Source organism: Macaca nemestrina, chromosome 12, assembly GCF_043159975.1.
Source record: "Macaca nemestrina isolate mMacNem1 chromosome 12, mMacNem.hap1, whole genome shotgun sequence".
NCBI lineage: Eukaryota > Metazoa > Chordata > Mammalia > Primates > Cercopithecidae > Macaca > Macaca nemestrina.
In genome coordinates this window covers 14,699,227-14,725,942 of record NC_092136.1, presented here as the reverse complement: position 1 = coordinate 14,725,942, position 26,716 = coordinate 14,699,227, and the positions used below count along the sequence as shown (strand labels likewise).

At 40.6% G+C, this 26,716-nt stretch overlaps 1 protein-coding gene and 1 long non-coding RNA gene across 7 annotated transcripts in view; one reads left to right on the top strand and one right to left on the bottom strand.

The window, feature by feature from the left end:
* Positions 1-26,716, top strand: part of LOC105496098 (glycine N-acyltransferase-like protein 1) — a 29,002-nt gene continuing 2,286 nt past the window's right edge. The window contains exons 1-8 of one of the 4 annotated variants that reach the window (XM_024797390.2): positions 1-147; positions 1,502-1,551; positions 2,432-2,544; positions 2,984-3,184; positions 16,023-16,099; positions 19,306-19,373; positions 20,048-20,167; positions 20,577-20,684. In XM_024797390.2, coding sequence (XP_024653158.2) covers positions 20,090-20,167; positions 20,577-20,684 — 186 coding nt within the window. In that variant the 5' untranslated portion in view covers positions 1-147; positions 1,502-1,551; positions 2,432-2,544; ... (2 more) ...; positions 19,306-19,373; positions 20,048-20,089. Of the gene's footprint in view, positions 148-1,501; positions 1,552-2,431; positions 2,545-2,983; positions 3,185-16,022; positions 16,100-19,288; positions 19,374-20,047; positions 20,168-20,576; positions 20,685-26,716 lie in introns of those variants that run through there. The other 3 variants (XM_071074561.1, XM_071074560.1, XM_071074562.1) reach the window with 3 other exon arrangements.
* LOC105496097 (uncharacterized) overlaps positions 3,863-26,716 on the bottom strand; it is a 34,870-nt gene continuing 12,016 nt past the window's right edge. For 2 of the 3 annotated variants that reach the window (XR_003021410.2, XR_011610547.1), the window contains one exon: positions 19,367-19,725. This is a non-coding gene — a long non-coding RNA (uncharacterized lncRNA). Of the gene's footprint in view, positions 5,089-19,366; positions 19,726-26,716 lie in introns of those variants that run through there. The other variant, XR_003021412.2, reaches the window with a different exon arrangement.

Below are 26,716 nucleotides of genomic sequence, written 5' to 3'. Positions count from 1 at the left end.
CTCTCCAGGCTCCTCCCGCTCGAGGGCGTGCCCTTCCAGGCGGGAAAAGTTCAGCTGAGAGAAACATCAGAGCTGTCTTCCCAGCACCTGTGAATCCAGAGCGGCGGGCACCGGCACGTGCACTCTGTGGACAGATTCTCCGGTTCTGTGAGTGGTTTTTCTTTTCCTGGGTCGGACCGGGAGTTCTTAGGGGGATGGCTGACCAGGGCAGTAGAGAAGGACCTCAGCCCAAAGTCAGAGAGCTGCCCATTGTGATAATTCCCCTCCCCCTTTCTCAGCTTCAAAGGCCAAGAGTTTTACTCCTGGAAAGATACCTGGAGATCGTCTGGGTTTTCCGGAATCTCAAGAGGGTCATTTGACCCTGGTGGGTCCTTTCCCTGCCCGGTGCTGTTCGTGCGCATTGAAGGAGACCAGGTTCGGTTAAGTAGAGCAGAAGCTATTCACTGATCAAAGAATAGAGTATGGGAGCACCTGCTCAAAGTGCCTGGGTTGTAGTGTGGAGGTGCTTCTTAAGGTCTTTTAGGGCCTTAAGGTCTTTTAGTTGGAGAGCAAGGATTCCGGGAAAGAGATGGGGCTTTCCAGAAAGAGCTGAGTGTGGCAGTCTTATATTTCCTGTTGCACCCCAACACTACATGTGCCTAGCAAGCTGCATTTCTCCCCGAGGCAGAGATTTAGGTATGGTAATTAGCAAGGATTCAGATTAGGGTAGCGCTTCTAAGTTCCTTTCCTATCTTGTAGTATGGTGGTTACTGACATCCAGTCTGTTTCTATAAGCAAGCACAGCTTCAAGCACAGGTGACCTTCATAGGTTCTGGGGCTTTAGGAAAGCATTGAGGTCATCCTGCGGTGACAGAGGCAGCAGCTGTTCAAACAATGTGGTGCGCGTTTGAGAGGGGAGTTGCAGGGTGAGGCAGGTAAAAGTGCAGATTCCACAGCCACACCCCGACATACAGAATCAGAGTCTGTGAGGGTGGGATCTGGAATCCTTTTTAAAAAGCTCAGAGGAACCAGTTCACACGAACAATACAAGTTTGATCTGAGCCAAAGTCCTTAATCTAGAAATGAGAAAACGGGGATCCCTAAAAGGGTTACAGGGAGAGGGCTGGAGGAAAGTTAGACTATGACAGTTTTAGGGTGGTTCTTTCCTGGCCTTGGGAAGTTTTCTCAGCTGCTACTCTGATTAGTACACAGCTGGAAGCTTTAGGGCAACCCTCTTCATATATCTGGAGTTCCCTCTCTGTGCAGGTCTCCCACCATATCTGTGACCTGTGACCTCTTGTCACCCTGGTCTCTCAGCTTTGTCTCCTCAAATCTGGAATTCCAACTAGCTTTGTCTTCCTGCCCTTACCTGCGACACTGGCCTGGAATCCCTCAAGGTAGCCTGCTACAGTGGATTATAGGATGCATTTCAATTGACACTGTCTTTACCTGAATGATGTCCAGTTCCTTGCAAAGCATTGTTTCATATATTTTGCCAATTTTTGTTTCCCTTTGTTTTCAGACTAGGGGGAAATCCAGTCCCTATTACTCCATTTTGGCAAGAAATTCAAGGTAATGACTTTTAATATTTCTGACTACTAGTTCTATCATCTCTCTCACTTCTGGATCTGTCTCTATTCACTGATGTTTCCAGTCATTATAGGTCATATTTATCCACTTTTTAAGTGGTTGCTGATTTTTTGATTAGTTATCAAGCTTTGTTAATTTCACAACTTTGGGTGCCAGAAAGTTTTACATTCCCATCAATATTCTTGAGCTTTGTTCTAGTACCTTGATATTTTACATGGAAACCATTTTGTAATTTCAAAGTTTGCTTTTATTTGTCAGGTGGGAGCAGAACTAGTGCTAATTTTGTCTGACTATGGAAGAAATACCTTTCAGAGGTGTCTCCCTGATACTTCATGAATTGTGACGTTTTCTAGTCAGATTTTTGTGAACTGAAACTATTCCCAGTCCTGTATAAGCCTCAGAAATTGTTACATCTGTTCCTTTTGGGTACTTCTTTTTCCTGTTCCTTTTCAACAGTTTCATTCCACTAATGCATTGACCAAGCTGAAATCTCAAGGGATACCCACTGCAAATCTCTGATACTGTGTGCTCCTGTGGCTCTCTTCTCCCTAGTACTCTGCCATACAAGCTCCAGTCATCTTGGCCTCCCCAAACTCCCAGCTTGTCTTCTCCATCAGGGAAACTGCTAGACTCTGCCTGTTTCTCCTTCCTAAGATATGCCTTGCAAACTCCATACAGGAAGCTAGATAGCCATAGGGGTTACCTCATATGATTTTCTTCTCAGATCAGAGATGAGGTCAAACACAGCCTGATGTCCAATGATTGAAAGTTGTTATTTCATAGATCTTGTCTGTTTTTGTTTTTTTAGACATTCCATGTGGCAGAATAAACTCAATCCTTGTTTCTCCATCTTATCCACTAGTAGACATTAGTTATATTCTCTTTGAACTCATCATGAATTCCATGAAGACTGAAGAAAACAAGTCATTTAGTGCCACAGGAGATGACCAGAGGACTAGACCTGAAGTTTCAAAGGTATATCTACTTTTTTACAACTCCCCACAGGAGTGATTGTTCTTTCATCCCCTTAGTCCTGTTTTGGGAGGGAGGGAAAAGTTTATAATTTTGATGAAGTTCATTTCTCTATATTTCTCTTTGTGGATCATGCTTTTGTTTTTTATATCAGAGAATTCTGCTAAATCTAAGATCACAAAAATCATTTCTAAGTTTTCTTCTAGAAGTTGTATAGTTTTAGGTTTAAGTCTACAATTGATTTTAAGTTTTATTTTTATTTTTTTGTGTGGTGCAATACCTGGATCAAAGTTTGTGTGTTTGTGTAAACTGTGTGTTTATTGTGTAAAAATAGTTAACTCAATAGTGGATGATTAGCATCTTATCATTGTCGAGTCTTCCAATCCTGAACAAGGTATATTTCTCCATTTATTTTGGTCTTGTTTAATTTCTTTTGCTGCAGGGCACCTGGGAGAATACACAAACCTGGTGGATGAAGGCAGATCAGGGAATGGGGGTTTGAAGGAGCAATGGGACTGGTACACTACTCTCTTCAAGGCCAGCAAACAAGGCAAGAACTAGAAAGACCACAAGTACAAGGCACGAGTGATCAAGAAGGTTAGCCATCCTGGCATCATGCAGCTTGAAGATTGTCCAGTAAACTGTGAGTGGCTCCTCCTAGCAGACTTTCTGCTATTACCTCTGGGTTTCTGGAGTGTGTCTGCACTGTCTTGCCCCTTTGACCAGAAACCCTTGCTTCCTCCACACTCCCTGAATTCCTCAAAGGACAAACTTCCAGCACTAGAATCTCCCTCCCCAGACAAAATATCTGCACAGATGTAGTCACGTCTCCATTAGGGGCCCCCAGACTTACAGCCCCCTGGAAACTGAATGGTCAAGATAATAAGTTATTGGGACTTTTGTATGCCAGATGCGACAGTCTGCTGGGCACTTTATCCAAGTCTTACGAGAGTCTCACCACAGCGGGAGGAAAATGTTTTCCAATTTAGCATTCTTTCCCATGCCCAGCCATGCAGTTTTTGCATGGCCATACCTAAACCCGCATTTGCCTCCTTAAAGGTTAGTTCTCCTAGCTCATGGAGATCACCTATAATGTGACTTATAATTGGGGTTTGCCGGCCAAATAAGATCTCATAGGACGAATACCCAGTTTGTTTGGTGAGGGTGCACCTGACTCGGAGGAGCACCATGGGCAAGACCTGATCCCACCTCAGATGAGTTTCCCGACAAAGTTTCTTCAGCAGCTGCCTGAGTGTCCAGTTCGTACACTTCACTTTTCCTAAGCTCTGCAGCCACTAGGCTGTGTGTAGCTTCCACTTTATTTATTTTTTTCTTTCTTTCTTTATTTTTTATTTTTATTTTTTATTATACTTTAAGTTCTAGGGTACATGTGGATAACGTGCAGGTTTGTTATAGCCAAGTGAAGTCCTCAACTATTTCAGCCATAAACGCTGGTCCATTTTCTGACCCCAGAGTAAGGGTTAGTCCAAATCTGGAAATAAGGTCTTTTAACAACACCTTGGTTACCTCTCGTGCCTTCTCTATCCAGGTCAGGAAAGCCTCAACCCACCCCAAAAAGGTGCAAATGAACACCAACACGTACCGAGAGCCCTCTGCTCAAGGCAGCTCGTTAAAATCCAGAAACAAAGTTTCACAGGATGTGGCTCCCATCTCCAGAATTCCCGGGGGCTGGGTAGGCCTGTGCTGAGGGTTGTTCTTGGCACATGTTAGATATTGTTCACAAAGTCCTCAGGTAATGGCAGTGAGCTGTGGCACATAGCAACGGCGTCTTAGCAATTTTTCTTTCTTTTTTTTTTTTTTTGAGACGGAGTCTTGCTCTGTCGCCCAGGCTGGAGTGCAGTGGCGCAATCTCGGCTCACTGCAAGCTCCGCCTCCCGGGTTCACGCCATTCTCCTGCCTCAGCCTCCCAAGTAGCTGGGACTACAGGCGTCCGCCCCTGCGCTCGGCTAATTTTTTCTATTTTTAGTAGAGACGGGGTTTCACCATGGTCTCGATCTCCTGACCCTGTGATCCGCCCACCTCGGCCTCCCAAAGTGCTGGGATTACAGGCGTGAGCCACCACGCCCGGCCTGCAATTTTTCTAGTGCCATTGTTTTCGTACGAGTTCCTTGTTGGAACTGTTTCACAAACCTGGGGGCCACCATTTCAGGTACGGCTAGCCTCCCATCGGAGAATTGTCACCATCCTCCTCTAATGTAATTCCCAGTCTCCGGGGCAAACCAGGTTCTTTCATTTGAAGTGTAGCTTGTGGTCTCCGGGAGGGGGATCTTCGGGAGGAGAGGCATAGCTAACGCTTCTGCTCTAGAAGGCAGAGATGCCATTGCTGCCCATTGTGCCACTTTGTCTGCCTTCCTGTTTCCTTTTGCTTCTAGTGTTCCTGCTTTTGGGTGCCCTTTGCAGTGCATTATTAGCCACCTGTTTCAGGACCCATACAGCATCCAAGAGCTGTAGAATTTCTTCCTTGTATTTTCTTTCCTCTTCTCCTGCAGTTTAAGAGTCCTCTTTCTTTGCAAATCTCCCATGAACCTGCAAAGAGGCAAAAGGATATTTGGAATCTGTGTAAATATTTGCTCTTTGGTCTTTTGCTAGCCAGAGAGCTCTTGTCAGAGCTATCAGCTCTGCCTTCTGATCAGAAGTTCCTGTAGGCAAAGACTTCACCTATACTACTGAGTCCAAAGTCACCACTGCATGCCCCGCTTGGCAGACCCCCTCTAGTATAAAACTGCTCCCATCAGTAAAATACTCAATGTGCAGGTCCCCAAGAGGTCAATCTGTCAAATCTCTACTGCTTGAGGACACTTCATCTAGCACATCCACACAGCAATCAAGGTGGCCTCCTGGCACTGACTCAACGGGGATCAAGGAAGGCGGGTTTAGGGTGTTCACAGTCTCTAAAGTTAAGCTGGGATTTTCACGTAGGAGCCCTTGGTATGGAGTCATTTTCGGATTTGATAACCAGTGGTTCCCCCTTTGGTCCATCAAAGTTATAACTGAGTGTGTTACCCAGATTGTCAGTTGCTGTCCGAAAGTCAGTTTATTTGCTTCTTGCACCAGTAGGATGGTGGCAGCTAGCACCTTGAAACAGGGAGGCCATCCAAGTGCCACAGAATCTAGTTGCCTGGACAAGTGTGCCACCAGGTGTTGCCATGATCCTATGACTTGAGTCATAATTATCCACACTTGTGGATAATTAACATGGTGAATAAAGTAGTTCTACTAGTGATTAAAGCCCAGGTGCCCTGGTGTAAAGCAAATACCATTAGGGGGCAATAACCTTGGTCAACCTCCCCCTGAAAGGGCCATCTGGCTCACAGGTTAGTTAATGGAGGTAGAGTAAACAGACTTAACCGGGGAAGCCTCTATTTTTCCTAGTATTTACCCTATGACCTAATGCTCTAAGGTAAAAACCGGCTGCTTTCAGCCTGTTCAATTATTACGAGCAATATAACCTTTTGGTCTTCCAAAAAGGTTTGTGACTATTGCCTATAACTTTCCCTAATATTTCCCTTTAATATTTCTGTCATCCTCCTGAGTGAATCCCAACAATGCAGCCCAATGGTGAATAGAATCTGCTGGAGCAGACATTCTTGCCTTTTTTCTAGTCTTGGGAATGCCGATACCATTAAGTATGATGTTACCTGTAATTTTTCATAAGTGATCTTCATGAGATTGAAGAAGTTTCCTTTTATTCCTAGGTTGCTGATATTGTTAGAAATAGATGTCAGGCTTACCAGATGCTTTTTCTATGTCTGTTGAGATGATTCTCTGTACATATAGAAATTTTAATTTTTCTAATTGGCTTATTACAGTGATATATTTTTCAAAAGTTAAACCAATCTTGCATTCCTGGTATTTACCTATTAGATCTTGCATTTATGTTTATATTGGCCTGTAGTTTTCTTTTCTTGTAATGTTTTGCCTGTATATTATAGAGCTAATATTTCCCTATTGCTGAGGCAATGTTCTTTTCAGTATTGTACTCAATGCCGCAGGAATTATGATGTTTTCCCAAGGTCTGGTGGGAACAGCAACTATTCCCAGCCCTCTAAGATCTCCAGGGATTGTTCCTTCTAATCTTTTTGGGTAGCTGATTTCCCTGACTTAGGTGATTTCCTCACATGCATGTGCAGATCACTACTCATATGAAGATTCATGGGGACCCTCTCTGTACAGTCCTCTCCTGCCTTCGAAAGCTAAACCCATTGGCTCCCCAGAGCTCAGTTCCTTTTCCTCAACTCAGTTGCTACTGAGGTTTGCCTGGATTCTTTTCTCTGCACCATGGCCTAGAGCCTCTCTTCAGGCAGTAAGCTGGGGAAGTCATAGAGTTTGCATCATTGTTTCTCTGTTTCTCAAGGATAACTGTCCTTCTTTGACTAATTCTCAGTATATTGAAAACCATTTAGTACATTTTGTCCATTTCTCCAGGATTTTCAGGCAGGAGTATAAATTAGTTCTGTGTTATTCCACAGTGGCCAGAGTAGATGTTCAGGATGCTGCTTTTATTTTCCCAAAGGATTTAGCTTTAATTGGTAGAATTAATGGGCTATAAATGGCTTACTTTATCTTGGCTGCCCCTATAACTATCAAATATATAAATATAAGCATACCAGAAGGCTTCTTAGCCAGATTAAGGGCATCTTCAAAAATCTCACAGGGAACATCATGTTAAATAGTGAATCGGTATAAGTATTTCCTTTACAATGAGGGAGAATAGAGGAGTGCTCACTACTACTGCCTTTATTTACTGATAAATAAAATTTATTTTAGCCAATGCTGTGTGATAAGAAAAATTAGTAAAAGATAATATTTGAAGATTGAAAAGAAGGGAACAAAGCACATTCATGAAATATCCATAGATGACATCATCATCTATTTTTGAAACTAACAAGATTTATAGAGAAAATATTAGAATGATTGTAGTGTGGTAAATTGGCTAGGTTTAAAGTTGATATTTCCAAAACAATGAATTTAGCTTAGTCAGTAATATCACAAAATGTAATACCCCCAGAATTATTTTATAATGGCTAAAATAAAAAACATTATTTACCTAGAAATAAATGTAAAAATGATTTAACCATTTATGGAGAAAATTATTTTGTTAAAGACATGAAAATGAGACATAAATCAATGTTAAGATATACTAATGACTAGGAAAACTCAAAATTAAGACAGTATTTGGTGAATATACAGAAAAAATATACCATTGGAACAGAACAGAGAGAGTAGACACAGACTCACAAATTAAATGAAAGTATCTTTGTATTAGTTTGTGCTATGGTGTGAATCTTTTGCATGTCCCACAATTCATATGTTTAAATCCTAATCTCCAAAGTGGTGGCATGAAGAGATGGGGCTTTGTTGGGTGATTAGATCATGAAATCCAGACTTGACAGTCTCTTAGGGGTAATAAATTACCACAGGCTGTATGGCCTAAACAACAGAAATGCATTATCTCACGGTTCTGGAGGTTCAAAGCCCAAGGTCAAGATGTCATCAGAGTTGGTGACCTGTTAGGGCCATGAGGGAAAGATCTGTTCCAGGACTCTCTCCTTGGCTTGAAGTTGGCCATGATTTTTCTATGGGTCTTTACATCATCCTTCCTCTGTGTGTGTCTCTATGTCTAAATTTTCCTCTTTTCTAAGGATATCAGGGGTACTGGATTATAGACCCATCCTACTGCAGTGTGACCTCACTTTAAATATATCAACAAGAACCGTATATCCAAATAAGGTCACATTTTGAGGTAGTAAGGGTTAGGACTATAACATGTGAATTTTGAGGGGACACATTTCAACCCATAACAGTCTTACGTGGCAAAACATGCAGTACGGATATGCAGAGAAAGAATGAACAATTCAGTCAGCATCCCTGGAGTAATTTGTTATCCATATACAAAAAATAGAAAGTGATACCTACTTCTAGCTATATACAAAAAATAGTTCCCAATTATAAACTTGAATGGTAAAAGCAAACCTTCACAACTTTTGGAAGAAAGAAAAAAAAATATATATATTATGAAAAGTTTTCTAATGGTATAAAAAGATTAATGAACTTGACAAAATTAAAATTAACAACTCCTGTTCTTTATGACACCGGAGAATGAAAAATCAAGAAGAAACTCAGAATACATGTTTAACACATATCATGAATAAGCAATTTATGTCTACAATATTAAAATACTTCTAGAGTTAATAATGAAAAGAAAAATAATCCAGAAGAAAAATGAACAAAACTTTAGGAGGCAGAGGCCAGTGGATCAGGAGGTCAGGAGTTCCAGACCAGCGCATCCAATATGTTGAAACCCCGTCTCTACAAAAAAAAAAAAAAATACAAAAATTAGCCAGACCTGGTGATGTGTGCCTGTATTCCTAGCTACTCATAAGGCTGAGGCAGGAGAATCGCTTGAACCCAAGAGGTGGAGGTTGCAGTGAGCCAAGACCACGCCACTGCACTCCAGCCCGGGTGACAGCGGAGACTGCGTCAAAGAAAAAAAGAAAAATGAACAAAAGACATAAACAACTATTTTAGAGAATGAAGTGTGAAAAAGGGTTCAATCCCATTAGTAATTAGGAAACTACTGTTTAAACCCTCAATAGCATGCTATTTCACACCCACACGATAGGCAAACATTAAAATATGGATAATACCAAGCTTTGATGAAGATGTAGAATAATGAGAACTTTCATTTCTCACTGGTGGAAGTGCACGGTGGTACAACAATTTTGTAAAATAATATGGCAATATCTATTATAATAAGGGAGATTACGCATTTTCGTTTTCTCTTGTTGTTCTCCTATTGCCTCATGTTTTCAAATATTCATTGCTCAAATCTATTTCTGAAGTTGTCCATTACCTCTTCTAAGTCTATACTTGAGAGATACCCTTGCACATGTGTACCAGGAAACATATTCAAGGAAATTCATAGCAAAACTTGTCACTGCTTTTAGTAGAAATCCCCAGAATGTGCATAAGCAGTTGATTTCTTCAGTGAATTCTCTCTAACTGTAAAAGTGGATACACAATTTCATCAACTACAATAAACCTCAAAAAAGTAGTGCAAATTACAGAAGAAGACATTCAGCTGGATGTGTTTATATAAAATCAAAACAAGCAAAACTAAAAGTTTGCTATTTATAATCTTACAACATATGTATATGTCCCTAAATAAGTGTAAGACACTAATAATTTTAAAACAAATTTCGATTTAGTGGTTGTCCATGAGAATGAGGAAGGGAGATAAGATGAAGGAGGGACACACTGTACGCCTCTAACGATTTGTAGTGTTCTATTTCTTAAGGTGGGAAGGAAATACATGGATGTTTAGTATATGAAATATAGGGTGTCATAAACTGCTTTTGCATGTAGAAAATGTTTTATAGTTTTTAAAAACACAGTATATGAGATAAAGGAAGAAGCTGAGAACTATTCACAGGATACTAACTTGAGTAGTCAAATGGGTAATGACACAATTGTCAGATTCAGGAACACAGAAAGAAGGACACAATTAAATTTGATGACTCTGGTTTTGAAGGGGCTAAGTGTGAAATGCCTAAGTGTGAAATGCCTCTGACATATCCAAGAGTAGATGTCAAAAAGGCCACAAAATATTAATATCGGGAACTTAGATGACAGGTCATTGCTGCAGAGATAGATTTGGGCAATAAATATTTGAAAACATGAGGTGATGGGAGAGCACCAATAGCAAAAGGAAATCACTATTCCTAAAACCTCAGCTCATTCCATTACACCTACCTACTAAATGATCCAAGCCCAGCTGTCCCTCATGATTTTATTCCCTCCAGGCTTATGCCTCTATTTATATAGATTAGATCCAATACTTCAGGCTTCACAATAATTTCCTTCTAAGTTTAGTTCATGTATAATTTTTCTGATTCTTTTTAGTCATCTATCTGTGTTCTCTTGTAGCTCACTGAGCTTTTTAAAGATAATTATTTTAAATTCATTGTCAGACAGTTCATAAACCTTTATTTCTTTAGGGTCAGTTATTGGTTACTATTTGTTTCCTTTGGTGGTATCATTTTTTTCTCTGTTCTTGATCTTGATTTTTAGACTGTGCATTAGTGTCTGCACATTTGAAAAACAAGAAACTTATTCTAGTCCTTGCCTAGTGGCTTTGTCTGGAAAATCCCTTTCCCAGTCATTCAGCAGTTGTTGGTAGGGTGTCCATTGTGGTCTGTAGGTGAACTTGTTGCCAAAGTGCTCAGGCAGGCTGGCCTGGGGCCTGTGTCGGCATGTGGTAGGCCTGGTTCCTGGGTCTGTACAGTTGGGCCTGAAGCTTGGATCCACTGGGGTGGATCCTTTCACTGGGTATGGGGGATGAACATAAAGCCTATGTCTATAAGGGCAGGTATAGAGGCTGTACCAATAGGTGCTGGACTGAAGCCTGGGTCCACAGGGTCTAACATGGCTATGAGGTGGGCATTGAGCCTGTGCCTACAGCGGCTGGCCAGGTTTTGGGATGGGCCTAGTGTCTGAGTCTGCTGGGATGAGCCTGGAATCTGAGTCCATGGGGACTGGCCTGGTACTGGTATAGGACTGGAGCCTGAATCTGGAGAAATGGGCCTGGGATCTTGGTAGACAGGGGCTGACCTGGAGCCTGAGTCTTCAGAGATGGTCGTAGAGCCATGGTCCAAGATGGTCAGCCTAGCATCAGAGTCTAGTGAAGTCGGCCTTTACCTGGGTATGCTTAGAGCACAGCTAGGACCTGAGTATATTGGATCCTGGGTCACAAAACCCATCCTGGAGCCTGAAGCTGGCCTAGCGCTGGGGTCAGGTGGGGCCAGTCTAGAGCCTGAGACCATAGGTGCTAGACTGGTGCCTGTAGCCACAGGGGCTGGCCTACAGTCTGGGCAATGGCCTGGAGGCTGGGTATGTAAGATCTGGCCTAGAACCAAGGTCTTCAGAAGCTGGCATGGAGACTAGCTCTACAAAGACTGTCTGGGTCCTAGGGCTGTAGGAAGTATACTGGAACGTAGGTCCACAGAGGCAGTCCTAGATACTGGGTCTGTAGGCATCAGCCCAATACTGGAGTCAACTGTGAAGGGCCTGGACCCTGGGTCTGCTGGAGCATGGGATCAAGGAACTAGCCTGGAGAGTGGGGTGGCAGAAACTCCCTTAGCCCTAGGCAGGCCTGGAGCATGGATCTGTCAAGGCTTGCCAGATACCTGGCTAAGGGATAGGTCTAGGGCTGCCAACCTTGAACTGGGGTGTGCCTGAATCCTGGATTTGTGTGAGACAGTCTAGTTCTGGGCTGGTCTGAAACCTAGGGTCGACTTGGGGCCTTCGACCGCTGGGGCTAGCCTGGTGCTACACTGTCCTAGATCCTGTATCCACAGGGGCCAGCCTATAGCTTGGATCTATGGACACTGGCCTGGTGACTAAAGTTGCAGAGGCCAGCCTGGTCCTTGGGTACGTCTGAAACCTGGAATTGTGGAGGCAAGCCTGGTCCTGGGAGTAGTCTGGAGCCTGGAGTCACTGTGGCTGCCCTGGTCCAGGGACAATCTGATACCTAAGGCACTGGGGTAGACCTGACATTAGGATATACCCAAAACCCAAGTCCACCAGGCAAGCCTGGAGCCTGGGCTATGGGATCTGCTCTGGCTTAGATTGCAGGTACCAGCCTAGAGTTTGGGGCCATAGGGGCATACCTATTACTGGATTTTACTGAAGCAGGCTCTGTGTTGGAGTCCAAGGCAAAGTTCAGTGCCCACTTCCCTTTTCTTCTTCCACACAAAGATTGCCTCTGTCTGTGCTCTGCTGCCTGGTGTTGTGGGAGGGATGACACAGGTAATGTGAAATTGTTCTTTCTATGCTCTTCAATTCATCTTTCCTTATTTCTCTGCTACACAAAGATTCTGTAACATTTCACCTGGTTTACTTAGCTCCTGTGAAGGTATTTCACAGGATAGTAGTTAAATTGCACAGCTAGTAGGTTAAATTGATGTTTCTGTATGAGGATAAGTGCTAGAAAGTCCCATTCTGACGTTTTGCTGATGTCCAGTTTTACAGCATCCACTTTTTCTATATAGTGATTTTTAAAGTGCCTCAGCAGCATCAGAGGCAGGTCTCCTGCTAATTTGGAAAGAAAGATGGCAGATCTCATGTTAAATGGTCTTATCAAACACAAACATACATACGCACAATAAAGATAAAAAATAGAGAAGACAAACCTTTTGGAGGTGATGAGTATGTTTATGACATAGGTTGTGGTCATACTTTCATGAGTATGTGTTCCTCTCTATATGCATCAAGGTTTATACATTAAACACATACAGCTTTTTGTATGTCAATCGTACCTCAATTAAGGAGTTTTACAAAAAAAAAAAAAAGATAAATGCAATACAGGAAAAATACTGTTGGCGTCATTCTCCATGAAGTATGACTTGTATTTCAGATTTCTGATGGTTACTGAACTTCCACATTTTCTGATGATAAGTATAATTAGAGAAATAATATGTTGGGCTAGAAAGGGGAAAAAAAACATTTCAGGATGAATCAATCAAACTTTTCCTTAACATAATAGAACTTGTTGTTCAAGATATTCAAACCAGTACCAGGCTGGAGGGAGAGAACAGTTTCCAGATCAAATATTTGTGTAAACTAATTTAACTGAAGTCTCAAGAGGAAGAAATCACGATGAAATATCTGGAGGCACAATATGCAAAATTCACCACAAAGCAGAAACCAGCATCTTAGAAAACAAAGAACAATGGCTTAGGATACAGAATGTCTGGGTTCTCAGTTTTGTACATGCAATCATGTCTCCACTTTCTAGGACTTAGTTTCTTGAGACTAGACAATCTCTAATATACCTCCCATCTGATTTTCCTCTCTTTCAGGAAGTTAGGCAGGTGCCCAGATCAGCTTTTTGGTCACAAAGGATAAAGAAAGAAGGCATAGGGTGTCTTTCTTAACCACAGTTTTAGGACACGGATTTAGAGAATGCATTAGCAGGGACTAAGCAAATAATGAAAGCTGAATTTGGGGTAGAAAAAATCGGGAACAGGAGATTAAAAAATCAGAAGGAAAATATTTAGGAGCAATAATGAGAGTCCCCTATTGATTCATAGTATAGCCAAAGTTTCTGTTTTTCTCTTCTTCAGACTCTAAGAGAACTAGAACATATCAGAGAGCTTTAAAATGTTCTAGGATGCCCAAACCAAGAAAGTATGTCCTGTGGATCCTACACCTTCCCAATTCCCTGATGTAGCTAAAACCATATACCACTTTCTGATTTCTCTGGAGGCATTGAAACCTCATCACCAACCCAGAACAGTTTGGCGTGACTTGCTCTCTCCAGGAAGTACCTAAACATCCCCTTTCTTCCTCTGTAAAAGCTTCAAGATTCCACCTTGGTGTCAAGGTTTTCTCTACAGAGGCAGAATGTTGTTTATCTCAAACTCCAGAGACCCTCATCCTTTTCTGGGATCCATTTAAATTGGTGCTGTCAGTATTTTTGACCATAAAGGCAAGTCTCCACAAAAACCCTAGAAAGTTTTAAGATTTTATGGATAGGTGCCAACAGCTATCAGATGTCTTCCTAAGATGGCTGCTGCATCCTAGTTGCACATTGCTAAAGGTTAATGAAGAACATGGATATGAATGAAGCATCCCAGTGACCCTTGACCCATTGTTAGAGTACTCAGAGGGTGAGGCTCCACCAGCCTCCCATAGACCCACAGCCGTGCAGTCCCCATTCTCTGCCATGAACAAGAGTTTCAGGGCGTTACAGGGGTTCAAAGATGGCCAGCTCATTGCCATTTTGTAGTACAAAGTATACCAACAAATAAAGATAGACCAAAACATTGATAATAGTTTTAAAATGTGTATATTTTATAAATGAATGCTTATGATGACAAAAATGCCATGCAATACTATTGTTCTACTCACAAGAACATAACAAGAATTAAAAAACATTAATTAATTCAGAGTGGACTCTTGGCAGTGTGTAATTTATGGTGAAAGTGTTTCCTCCATTCTGTCTTGAGTTTCTGTACCATTGGGTGATAACGCTGAAATCTCAAATTTGGGACCCTCTCTGAAAGTGGGGCCATGCGCAAATGGCTCTCCTAGGTGTCTACTCCCCATGACCTCATGATGTACCTGCAGACTCCCAAACGACGGAAGAACATTCAGGGGTAGCCAGCTGGAGATGCCTAGAATCACAGGTCTCTCACACAGCCTGAAAAGCCCAAAGCGGAGTAGCATAACCTCAGCACCTGTGAAACCAGAATTCATTGCTTCCATTCAGAGAGCCCATGTCTGTGCCAGAATCCAAGCTGCCATGAGTGTTTCGGGAAGTCACTTATGACTAATACTGAGTATGGTGGGACTGATATCAGAACTGAGCTAGGCCCAGAGAGTCTGAGGCCATGACACATAAGGCTAAACCTTTCAGTTTTGATCCACAGACTAGATACATCAGAGAAGTGGACTTGGAGAATCCCCTGCTGGAGTCCTAGAGAGTAACCACTCTGTCAGATAGCTTGTGTTTCTGAGAGGAAGGCGTCTAGTTCCAGCCTTATCCCACTGCACCTTATAAGCACGGGCTGAGTTCTAGAGAGACTCCAGAGCTGGTCTGAAAGTTTGCTCAGAACTGAAGTGGTCTAAGAAACTGCCAAGCTCAGCAGCCCTACAGATGGGAGAGGAGCCCACAGATGGGAGAGGAAGCTATTCTCCTGGCCAAGGTCCTGACACAGAGTTTGCCAGAAGAATAGGCAGATTTGAGGCAGACTGGAGCTAGCACTGGCACTGGATTGAAACCTCCCTTGTAGTCCCGTAGATAGTTTTTTGTATAAACATAGAAATTCACCTCTCTGGTCTTAAAGCTTGAAACTTTCATTTGTTTTATATGAATTTCTTCCTTAGTAAAGGACACCTACCTCCCTCAAAAAGCATCAAAGAATTGAAACTCATTAGATGAGCCCATTCAGACAATGGGACACCAGGCTTCTCATAAATTATGATTGCTTACTTAGGTCTCCTGAGTTCCTGTTTTGCTACACATTGTTACATTTCTTCCCTGCTATGTAAACTCGTAATTTTAGTTGCTCAGGGAGATTGATTTGAGACTGAGCTCCCATCACCTCTGCTACAGCATCCAATTCAGTCTTCTTCCTTGGCGGTGATATTGATTGGTTTTCTGTGCGGTGAGCTGCAGGACCTAGACCACACCCCTGGTGTTTCAGTAAGATTTTGGTTCTCCAGTCAGGAACACTTTGGCTCACCTGCCATGGACCAGGAGTCTCAAAGCTCTCCTAAGCAGCTACTTACCCAATGTTGGCTGGAGATGAGTTCCCTCTCTCTCCATGTTCCTGATTGCCTTGGAAAAACTGCCTTTGAAATTTGACATCCAGAGAGGTGACTGTCTTTTGTGGACTCAGACAGAAGGATGTGCTCCTCTCAATTTGAGAAATTTTTAAAGGAATTTCCACTTGCAGGTTGAACAAGCCTAACTGATGAAGAGTGGGAAGTACCCTGATTGTTCCAGTATGGACACTCTTGGGGGCTTTTCATGGTATGTGTATCCAGGCAAGTGAGTGTCTTTTGTGGGTACCAGACAATGGGATCAGCTCCTCTCCATTTGAGAAATTCTGAAGGAATTTTCACTTACAGGTTTATTGAGTTTAACCAATGGAGAGATGAAGCACCCCAACTCTTTCAGTTTGCACACTTTTGGGGCTGTTTGATCCTGAAGCAGTTGCATAGTGTTTTAGTGACTGTTTGCATGTGTCTGTTTGCATAGTCATGGGAAATTAGAATTTGATAAACTGATACTCTTTTGTAAGACTGTTTGGCACCAGTATAGTTTGAATTTGGAGTTGCTATTGAATGAGAAAGCGGATTGAAATTCCATGTATCCAGGCTTCTGTGCTGCTGTTGGACCAGGTTAGTATGTGGTGTTCTCCTGTGGTGCTGTTTGACCCGTGTTCTTTGGAGTCTGGAGAAGTTTGGCCTTTAAAGATTAAACTGCCACAGAAACGGCTTTACCCAAAATTTTGATTCACAGCCTTCAGTGGATTACCTATCAAGGTTAACCAAGTTCAGCCATGTGGACATGTTTGCAGACTGGTAAGTTTGTATTGCTATAGCTTTAGTTCCCAGGCAAACACTATTGGGTCTTTGTGTGTATATGCATCTAGATGTGTTTATGTGTAGGCACATGTATTACGTTATATGTTGTCACTACAAAATTGGCTTATAAATAAAAGAGTGCTCATAGATTAAGTTAATAAGTCCAAAGTCTTTTTCATGTTCATGTTACTTAAGGACATCTTTAGCAAGCTATCATTAAAATTATTGTAAAATAAAAATAGAAATGTCTTCAGAATTGTCAACATACATTTTTGTCTGGGTTTTATATTTCTCACTGCTAGATATTTTAAGGCATCAGAGTTTGGCACAGAAGGTTATAAAACTATAAACAGGATTATGAGACCAGTATGGGAGGCAAAGATCCCCCCATCCCAATAAAATAAAAATAAAACAATTAGCTGGGCACAGTGATTCATGCCTGTAGTCCCAGATACTCAGGAGACTGAGGTGGGAGGATTGTTTGAGCCTGAAAGGTCAAGGCTGCAGTGAGTCGTGATTCAGCCACTGCACTCTAGCCTGGGTGACAGAGTGAGACCCTGTCAACAAAAAATGAAAACAGGCAGAGAATGACAATGGGGCACAGGAGCATTGCAGAGAGACTAGGGGAGCAGTTGTAATTTTTAATAGGATGGTCAAAGGAGGCCTCATTGAGCAGGTGGCTTTAAGTGAAGACTTAAAGAAGGTAATAGAGGTTTCTCCAGGTCTTTTGAGAAAACAGAATGCAGGCAAAAGAAAAATGACAGCCAAGTGCCTGAAACAGAGTGGCCAAAGAGAGTAAGGTCACGGATGTGACTGGGGGGATGTCAGGGAGGTGACTGGAGTCTAAGTCATGGAGAACTTAGAGGGCTGTTATAGGGATTTATATCTCTTCCTCTGAATGTGATTGGGAGTTACTGCAGGAGTTGCACAAAGGAATGATGAAATCTGGCTTTTGTTTTAAAAGGAGCATTCTGGTTCTCCATTGATAAAAGACTAAAGACATTCTCCATCCAGAATACACTGCCAAGAACTGTGAAGCATCTAAAAGTTTGCCCTACTTGGGGCACTGTTTTGTAAATGCTGGCAGGTGACACAAACTTCCTGGGTCAAAGACACAAATTTATTACTCACTAAACAGGGAGAAAGATTTTTGTGTTTGTGTCCGTCCTCCTGGCTCCACAAGTCCTACAGAGGAAATACAGAAAAGCAGATTAATGTTGCAAATGCAACAGATGTGTGCGGCAGCCAAGGAACCCTGAATTTAGGGAGCCTAGATGTTTTATAATGTACTGCAAGCAAAGCTGTCTGAAGTTTGCTCCAGACACAGACATTATCTTTCTCATACTGAACAGTAAGCAAACCTGCCCTCCACTTCAGAAGAAAGCAATATCTCTAGCTTCCAAGCTGTCCTCTTTACAAACATCCTTGAAAAGTTAGCAGCAAAGGCTGTCATTGTCTCTGCTCCTAAAACATGCAGAAACGGGAGAGGTCATGAAGAATTTTCTCCCAACCAGAATTAGGAGGATGTCATAATGTATTGGATGTAAAGTGAAAGGGGAAAATATACTTAAGAATAACTCCAAGCGTTTTTATTTGAACATGTGAAAAGATGGAGTTGCCATCCACTAAGTTGAGAAAGACTACCAGTGAAGTGGCTGGGTGGAGAGGGTGGATAAGGAGTTTGATCAGAGACAAAATGAGTTTGAGATGGCTATTGGATGGAATTCAAGAGACGTTGAAGAGGCCAATAGATATATATGTTTTGAGTTCGTAAAGGAGTTTGAGTAATAATATAAATGTGTTAGTCATTGGCAGGTAGATTGATTTTAAAGCCATGGGACCAGATGGGATAACAAGGGAGTATGTGTGGATACAAATGAGGACCAATGATTGGACTCCATGAAGTGATCCAAAATTAAGAAACTGGGTAGAAAAGAAGGGTCCACTGAGGAGACTGAGAAGAAGTAACCAGTGAAGATAAAGGAAACCAAGACGGTATTGTCTTGGAAACCAACTGAAGAAAGTCCATTAAAGGATGATCTTTTAAGATGAGAAGCAATAATTGACCATTGGATTTAATAACATAGAGATCACTGATGGCTTTCAAAAGTGTTTCAGTAGAATGGTACCAGCAAAATCTCAATTAGATAAGATTGGGAGGGGGTTTGGAGATAGCATGTCTGGACAATCCTTCCAGTGAATTTTGCTACAAAGTGTTAAAGCAAACTAAATATGGCCTGAGAAGGACTCTGTACTTCTTCATTTGAGTCCTTGTGGGTGAACTGTAACCTACCTTAATAATCAGACAAGATTGAAAACCTAATCTAGTAGTGTGCACCTCTAACAATACTTGAGTGTTAGCCAATCCCAGCAGCCATACTTCAACCACTCACAGACTGCTGACTGTTCAAACTGTTCAAATAAGGCAAACGACCAGTTGTAACCAATCTCACTGTTTCTGTACCCCACTTCCGGTTCCTGTATGTCACTATACCTTTTTTTTGGTCTATAAATTGGTTTTTACTTCGAGGCAACCCCCAGAGCCTCTGTGAATCTGCTGTGATTCTGAAAGCCGCCTGATTCACAAATTGTTCATTGCTCAATTAAACGCCTTTAAATTTAATTCAGCTGAAGTTTTTCTCTTATCAGATGGTGTCAGAAGCAGGATCTGAAGTGGAGCTTCCAGTATCTCCAGGAGCACTGAGTAAACACGAAAGGTACCGGCATGATCCACTGTGTCCATTGATCTCTCAGAGTGGCTGAGGATCATAAGTAAGCTCCCTCTCGCATTTTGGAGCTTCACACATTTGTGTTTTGAGCTCTCTGAGTTGCTTTGAGCAAATTTCTGATCCAAACTGGGTTTGGAGTCACAACGTAAAATGGACTGGGTCTAGGAACGGATGTGGTCTTGGAATTAACCGGCTTGGATCCAGTTAAAGGCCTCTTATATCTCACTGGGTCAGAAAACTGGTAGTAAGCAGTAACGTTGTAGGAGTTATAAAATTTGGCGTTTGAAAATTCACAGGGATGTTTGTGTTCTACCCCCTTTGTTTCATTTTTCTTGTGCACCTAGGTGGGAAAAAATCATTGGCTAAGTTAATCAAGAGAAGCTGAGAGTAAACCCAATATTTTAGATAAATATGGGATTCTTCATTCCAGCAGGGAGGAAGGGCATGGGTTTTGGAGTCATTCATATATGGTTTCAAAATCTGACTCTGGCATTTATCTCTGTAAGAATTTGAGAAATTTACTTAGTCTCTCTGAGCTTTGGTGTATTCCAAATGAAGACGACACTAACAGTATCTGCATCGTGAGTGCTACTTCAATGGAAATGTATAAAGTGCATTTTACACATTTGTTCTCTTACCATTTTCCCTTCACTTCTTTTCAGAGTTTCTTCTTGAAGGGCTCAAGGACTGAAGCATCCCACAATATGATCCTACTGAATAATTCCCAGAAGCTGCTGGCCCTATACAAATCCCTGGCCAGGAGCATCCCTGTGTCCCTGAAGGTGAGGGAACAATGGGAGTGTCGGATTGCTTTGTGCATGTTTCTTTACCTTTCTGTGCCTTTACCTTTGGTCTTTTCATCAATAAAATGGGAAAAACATTAGCACCTACCTCTTAAAGTTGTTGTGGACACTAAATAAATTCATACATTGTAAGTGCTAAGAGCATTGCCAAGTGCCCAGCTAGTGCACAGTAGCTCTTTGGTATCACAAGGACACCTGCCTGTGAGTTCTGCCTGCCTGCTTGTGACTTCACATCCATCAATATGGTCCTGGAGACGCTGTTCATCTCACCTTCATTGTCTTGGTCCCAGTACTGTCTCTTGACCTCCATTTTTCTCTTCCTCTTCACATCCAGATCCCCATCTCTGGGGATCTCCACCTCTCCTAGTCCCTTTCATCCCTCTGTCAGGTGTACGGCTCTGTGTATCACATCAATCACGGGAACCCCTTCAACATGGAGGTGTTGGTGGACTCCTGGCCCGACTATCAGATGGTTATTATCCGGCCTCAAAAACAGGTAGGCACACAGACAGGGACTGGTGGATCCAGGCAGGTCCAAAGGGCCTGAGGAACTGACCAGTTCAGACACCAGGGCTGCTTTTATAGGGTGAAAGGAAAAGTGAGTATTTTAAAACACTTCTTCAGTACTTGGCACCTTACATGAGTGCCACATATTCCTATTCTTCCTCTAAAGCATAAAACATTTGAGAAAGGGTTCGAGGGGGAAGGGGAGCAAAAGGACAAGGCTGACACTCACAGATTAAGGGCCCTTTGAGGTGGCAGGGGTTACCTGCAGGGGCTGAATGGAGGCCACTTTACAGGGAAAGTTGGGTGTCTGAGATATCAGAACAGTGACTTAAAAACAAAATCCAAACCAGAAGTCAACCGGTAAAATTACCTCTCAGGGCCAGGCATGGTGTCTTACACCTGTGATCCCAGCACTTTGGGAGGTCAAGGCAGAAGGATTGCTTGAGGCCAGGAGTTTGAGGCCAGCCTGTGCAACATAGTGAGACCTCATCTCTACAAAAAATAAACAAAATTAGCAGGGTGTGGTGGCACCTGCCTATACTCAGACACTCAGGAGACTGTGGTGGGAGGATGGCTTGAGCCCCAGAAGGTCGAGGCTGCAGTGAGCCAAGATCACACCACTGTACTCCAGCCTGGGCAACAGAGTGAGACCCTGTCTTAAAAAAAAGTTACTTCTCAGGAACCAGGGAAGGGTCACAAAATTACTGTGTGTCAACTATGTGGAAGCACTTCACTCATTAGTGACTGTCATCCTCAGAACAATTTTATGAAGTGAGCATTAATATCTTCAATTTAGAGATAAGGAAACCACACTGAGAAATATTAAGTCATGTAGCTGCTGGATACCAGATGTTAAAGCATTGCCCAATCTGAATTCAAGTTCAGTGGACTCTGCCACTTTTACTAGCTATATAACCATAGGCCCTTCTCTGAGTTTTATCATCTGTTAAAATGGGAAAAATAAGAGGACCTTCTTCAGAGGATTACTCAAGGTAGTCTCAAGATAAATGAGAAACCATATGTCAAACCCTTAGTACATAGCACATAATTCTAAATAGTATTTGCCATAATTAGCCATTATTGGCTGAGGACACACAAGGAATACACGATTAAGCTGAAATAGTAATACAAACCTAGGTCTATTTTTTTGCCCTAAAGACTTTCCCTTTTTGTGTCTGTTTCATGCACATCTGGTTAGTGAACTGAAGCCTCATGGCCAGCCCAGCTTCATGTGGTTATAGATGCTGAGCCCCCAAATAATAATAAGCTGAGCCTAACACTTTCCCCAGGGACTTCTTTTGATCTCCTGGCTTCCTGACAATGTGGGATCGAAGATTAATGCTTAGTTTATTTAATCCATGGTCCAATTTCTTCAAAGCGTGATATGCTAAATAACTGTACGAAGTCAAATATTTTTACTTCAGTAACTTGGTAGTTGCTATGTGTATTGTAGCAACGTAACTGTACCATTAAACTGTAACTTTATATATGCATTGCTTTGAACAAGGCTAGTTTTTATAAAGTGATTCAATAGGCCGGGCGTGGTGGCTCATGCCTGTAATCCCAGCACTTTGGGAGGCCAAAGAGGGTGGATCACGAGGTCAGGAGATCGAGACCATCCTGGCTAACACAGTGAAACCCCGTCTCTACTAAAGAATACAAAAAATTAGCCGGGCGTAGTGGCGAGCACCTATAGTCCCAGCTACTCGGGAGGCTGAGGCAGGAGAATGGCGTGAACACAGGAGGCAGAGGTTGCAGTGAGCCGAGATTGTGCCACTGAACTCCAGCCTGGGTGACAGATCAAGACTCCGTCTCAAAAAAAAAAAAAAAAAAGTGAGTCAATAAACAAAAATATTAAAATATAAAAGTTCCATGCCACACATATGTGACCAAAAAAATGGAAAGAATGAAGTATGCTGCAATTTACTTGGAAATACATTCATCTAGTCTGATTCCATATTATAACACGTTTCTTTTTGAAAAGTATTGAAAAACATATTGAAAGTCAATGCGATTTTGAATAAGAACTTTTTAGGGTGAGATGCAGGAGAATTTTTGTAGAAAAAAATTAACTTTTTCTTTGTTGGTTTTTAATCACAAAGATAATATATGCTGATTATACAAGTGGAAAAATCCAGCATGATTTTAAGAATTTAATAACACCTCACCTCCTTTCCCCTCCTCTCCTCCATTTCTAACCCTTGGGGTAATCAGTGTCCTTGCCCATATTAACACACAAACGGATATTCACTTATGATCTCTTCTGTCATACTTTTTAATTTGCCCTTGACATATGGACATTGCTTTGAGTGAATCAATACAGCACTAACGTATTCGTTTTAATAACTGTGGCATTCCATAGAGTCTATGCAATGCTATTCAGTCAGTCATTCTCCTCCTGTTGGGTTCAAATTGTTCATACTTCTTTGCCACTACAAACAATGCTTCAATAAACATCCTGGTATACATGTCTTGACATCCTGGAAACTTTTCTCCATACAATTGATTTCCAAAAGGGAAACCTTCAAGTCAGAGTTTATCTTATCCTAAGTAGGCACTGCCAGATTACCTTCCCAAAGGATTCCACAGCTTTATTTCCATCAGCAATTTGTGGAAGAATTGTTTCCCACATTCTCACCAGCACTGAATGTTATCCATCTTTTAGTTTATGCCAAACTGGTGGGTGAAAAGTGGCATCTTATTGTAGATTTAATTTGCATTTCCCTGACTAGTGATATTCAACATATATTTTCATATGTTTGTCAGTCATTTGGGGTTTACTTCTAAACTGTTTATATTGTTTGACCATTTTTACACAGGAGTTTATGTGTCATTCTTAAAATTCTCTATGTGTTTTGGATACTGGGGATACTAACACAAGGTGTATGCTACAAATTTGTTGCCCAATTTAGAATTAGTTTCTATTTTATTGATAGAGATTTTCACATGAAGAAATTTTTAATTTCATGTAATCAAATATATTATCTTTTTCACTATGATTTCTGAGGCTTTGTTTTATTTCTTTTTTTTTTTCGTTAATAATTAGGAAGATTTTTCCTAATCTAAGATCATACAAGTTTTTTGTATTTTGTCTTACAGTGAATTAATTTTTACTTTTGACGTTTCAAACTTCATTCTATTTGGAATATATTTTTGAATAGCATGAATTAACATTCTTTTATATTTATCTCCCTTATGGCTGGCTAATTATGTCAGTACTACTTAGTAAATAAATCATTCCACTACTGAAACATAAATGTCTATTTTGTCATATAACACTTTTATATATTTTGTAGCTATTTTTGTATTTGTTTCTAGTCTTTTCTCATGCTATTTCTCTGTTTTGTGGCAAGTTTTAATATCTAATAAAGCAAATCACACTTCACTAATCATTTTCTTACTTTCCTATTTCTTATAAACTTAAGAGCTATATGAACAAAAACTAAATTCTCAGTTCCCCAACTACCCCAACTAACTATTGCAATTGTGACTTGTATTGGAGGAGCTTTTTTAGACAATTGTGGAAGGATTAATATTTTTGTGATACTAAATATTTTTATCAAGAAATATGGTCTTTCTCTCATGCTTTTCACTTTGTGTTCTATGCCATCTGGTAAAATGTTAATGTTTTCCTGTGGTAAACTACGTGATTTCCCATTAAGTTTACCCTCAGATATTTTATAAATTTTTTTAAGATTCTTAAATTATTTTTCCTTTTCTATTTCTGAGGATTATTATTTTGTGATTTCTTTCTATTTATACTCTTGATTTCCAAATATGTCACGCTATTCTTTAAAATCCTGTTTGTTTGTGTGGGGTGTTATTTGTTTTTGTTTTTGTTGAAGTTTCTTGGATTTTCTAAATGTGTAATTTGTAATCTACAAACAAAGTAATTTGCTGCTTCTTTGTCAATATTTGTATGGGTTTTTAGTTTCTTGCCTTATTGCATAATGCACAACCTAAGAAACAATACCAACTAACCATAATAATAGTTCTATCCTTGTCTCATTCCTGATTTTAATGAAATAGCTATAACCACTTACATTTGGAATTGCATTTAATTCTGTCTTTACTAGAGCACTTTACTGTTGTTCCTACTTTCATAGAAATTATATTTAGAATGAAGGGCAAATTTTATGTTATTTCATTTTTGTCTTTTTGTGGCAATTTGTATACTCATGCAATTTTTTTCTCCTTTAATTTATTACACTAAGAGATCTTTTCTGATCAGAGTCATTCTGGCCTTTCTAAAACAAACTGTTCATGTTCACATTCTTTCATATGCTACTGAATATTTTATTCAGAATTTTTGCATCTGTATTCAAAAGCCAATATGGTCAGTAACTCTCTTTTTGTTGTTTCTTTACCAGATTTGGAATTAGGATCTTTTCATCTGTTACCAACGTCTACTATTAAAATTATGTGTTTGGTTTTGGCTTATGTAGAATTTAAATGTAAAATAATCTGATTTTGGCTACTTTTTATTTTTTAATTTCAACTTTCCTTTTAGATAAAGTGGGTACATATGCAGATTTGTTACATGTGAATATTGCATGATGCTGAGTCTTGGAGTACAGACAAATCCCATCACCCTGGTAGTGAGCATAGTACCCAATAGGTAGTTTTCTAAGCCAGCCCCTTTCCCTCCACCCTGTAGAGTCCACAATGTCTATTGTTCCAACATTTGTGTCCATGTATGGTCAATGCTTAGCTCCCAGTTATGAGTGAGAACATGTGACATTTGATTTTCCGTTACAGCATTAATTTGCTTAGGATTATCGCACTGTGGAAAGTAGTCTGGAAATGTCTTAGAGAACTTAAAACAGAGTTGCCATTCAACCCAGCAATGCCATTACTAGATAAATACCCAAAAGAAAATGAATCATTCTACCAAAATGACACACGCACTAGTATGTTCATGCTGCACTGTTCACAATAGCAAAGACGTGGAATCAACCCAGGTGCCCATCAAAGGTAGACTGGATAAAAAAAAAAAAAACTTGGTATGTATATTCCTATGGAATATTACACAGCAATAGAAAAGATAAAATATTGTCCTTTGTAGCAACATGGAGGGAGATGGAGGCCATCATTATTGTTCACTTTTCAAATGGTAGTTGTTTAATTCAATTGCTGATATTTTCTATTAGTTTGTTGAAGTTTTCTATTTTGTGAAAGTCAGTTTTGATAGTTTATTCTTGAGGTATAACATCCATTTCTTTATCAGTAAATATGTTGCCTTGGAGTAGTATATAATCTGCTATTATAAGTCTTCTTTTCTTTTCTATTTCCGTTCTCAGAGCTCATACGCTATGCCTTTTTTTTTCTTTTTTCTCTTTCTCATGTATTTCCTTCGAAACCCTTACCAGAAGTTTCTCTCTCTCTCTCTTCTCTTTCTATTTTTGCCAATTAAAAATGAAGTTTTGGCTTTATATATCCTTTGCACTCTGTCTTGTTCTACAATTCATTAATTATGGCTTTCATTTTTACAAATTGTTCCATTTGCTATTTTCTAGTTTGATATTCTTTTTATAATTTCTTGACTATCTACTTGGCTATTTTCAGTCATTCTTTTAAAATTGGGTCTTTTAAAACATCTACTCTTGTAAATTCACTGAGGTGTCGGTCTTGGCCATATTCAGGAACTTGTATTTATAAAAGCACCCTCAAATTCTTGAAGGTTTCTTTAAAATTACATACACTATCTTCCATTTTACTCTTAAAAATATAATTTTCAACATTATATTAATACATTCACTGCTAAAACTCTCACACTTATTATTTATATTTCCCCGGAGAAACAGATACTCATCGTCCCATGAAGTTTGTGGCTTGCCAGAATGGGATCACGAGTCTCTTTCTTTCAAACCCATGAGTCTAACACCACCTAAATTATGCAGAGTGCTACCAAAAATTCAGTTACTTCATTCTATTTTGTGGGCTTCTGGCTGTAAAGGCAATGTCACTCTTCGAATAGGTTGATATCTTGTAGCCTTAGGAAAAGGCAATGTCTCCTTAATG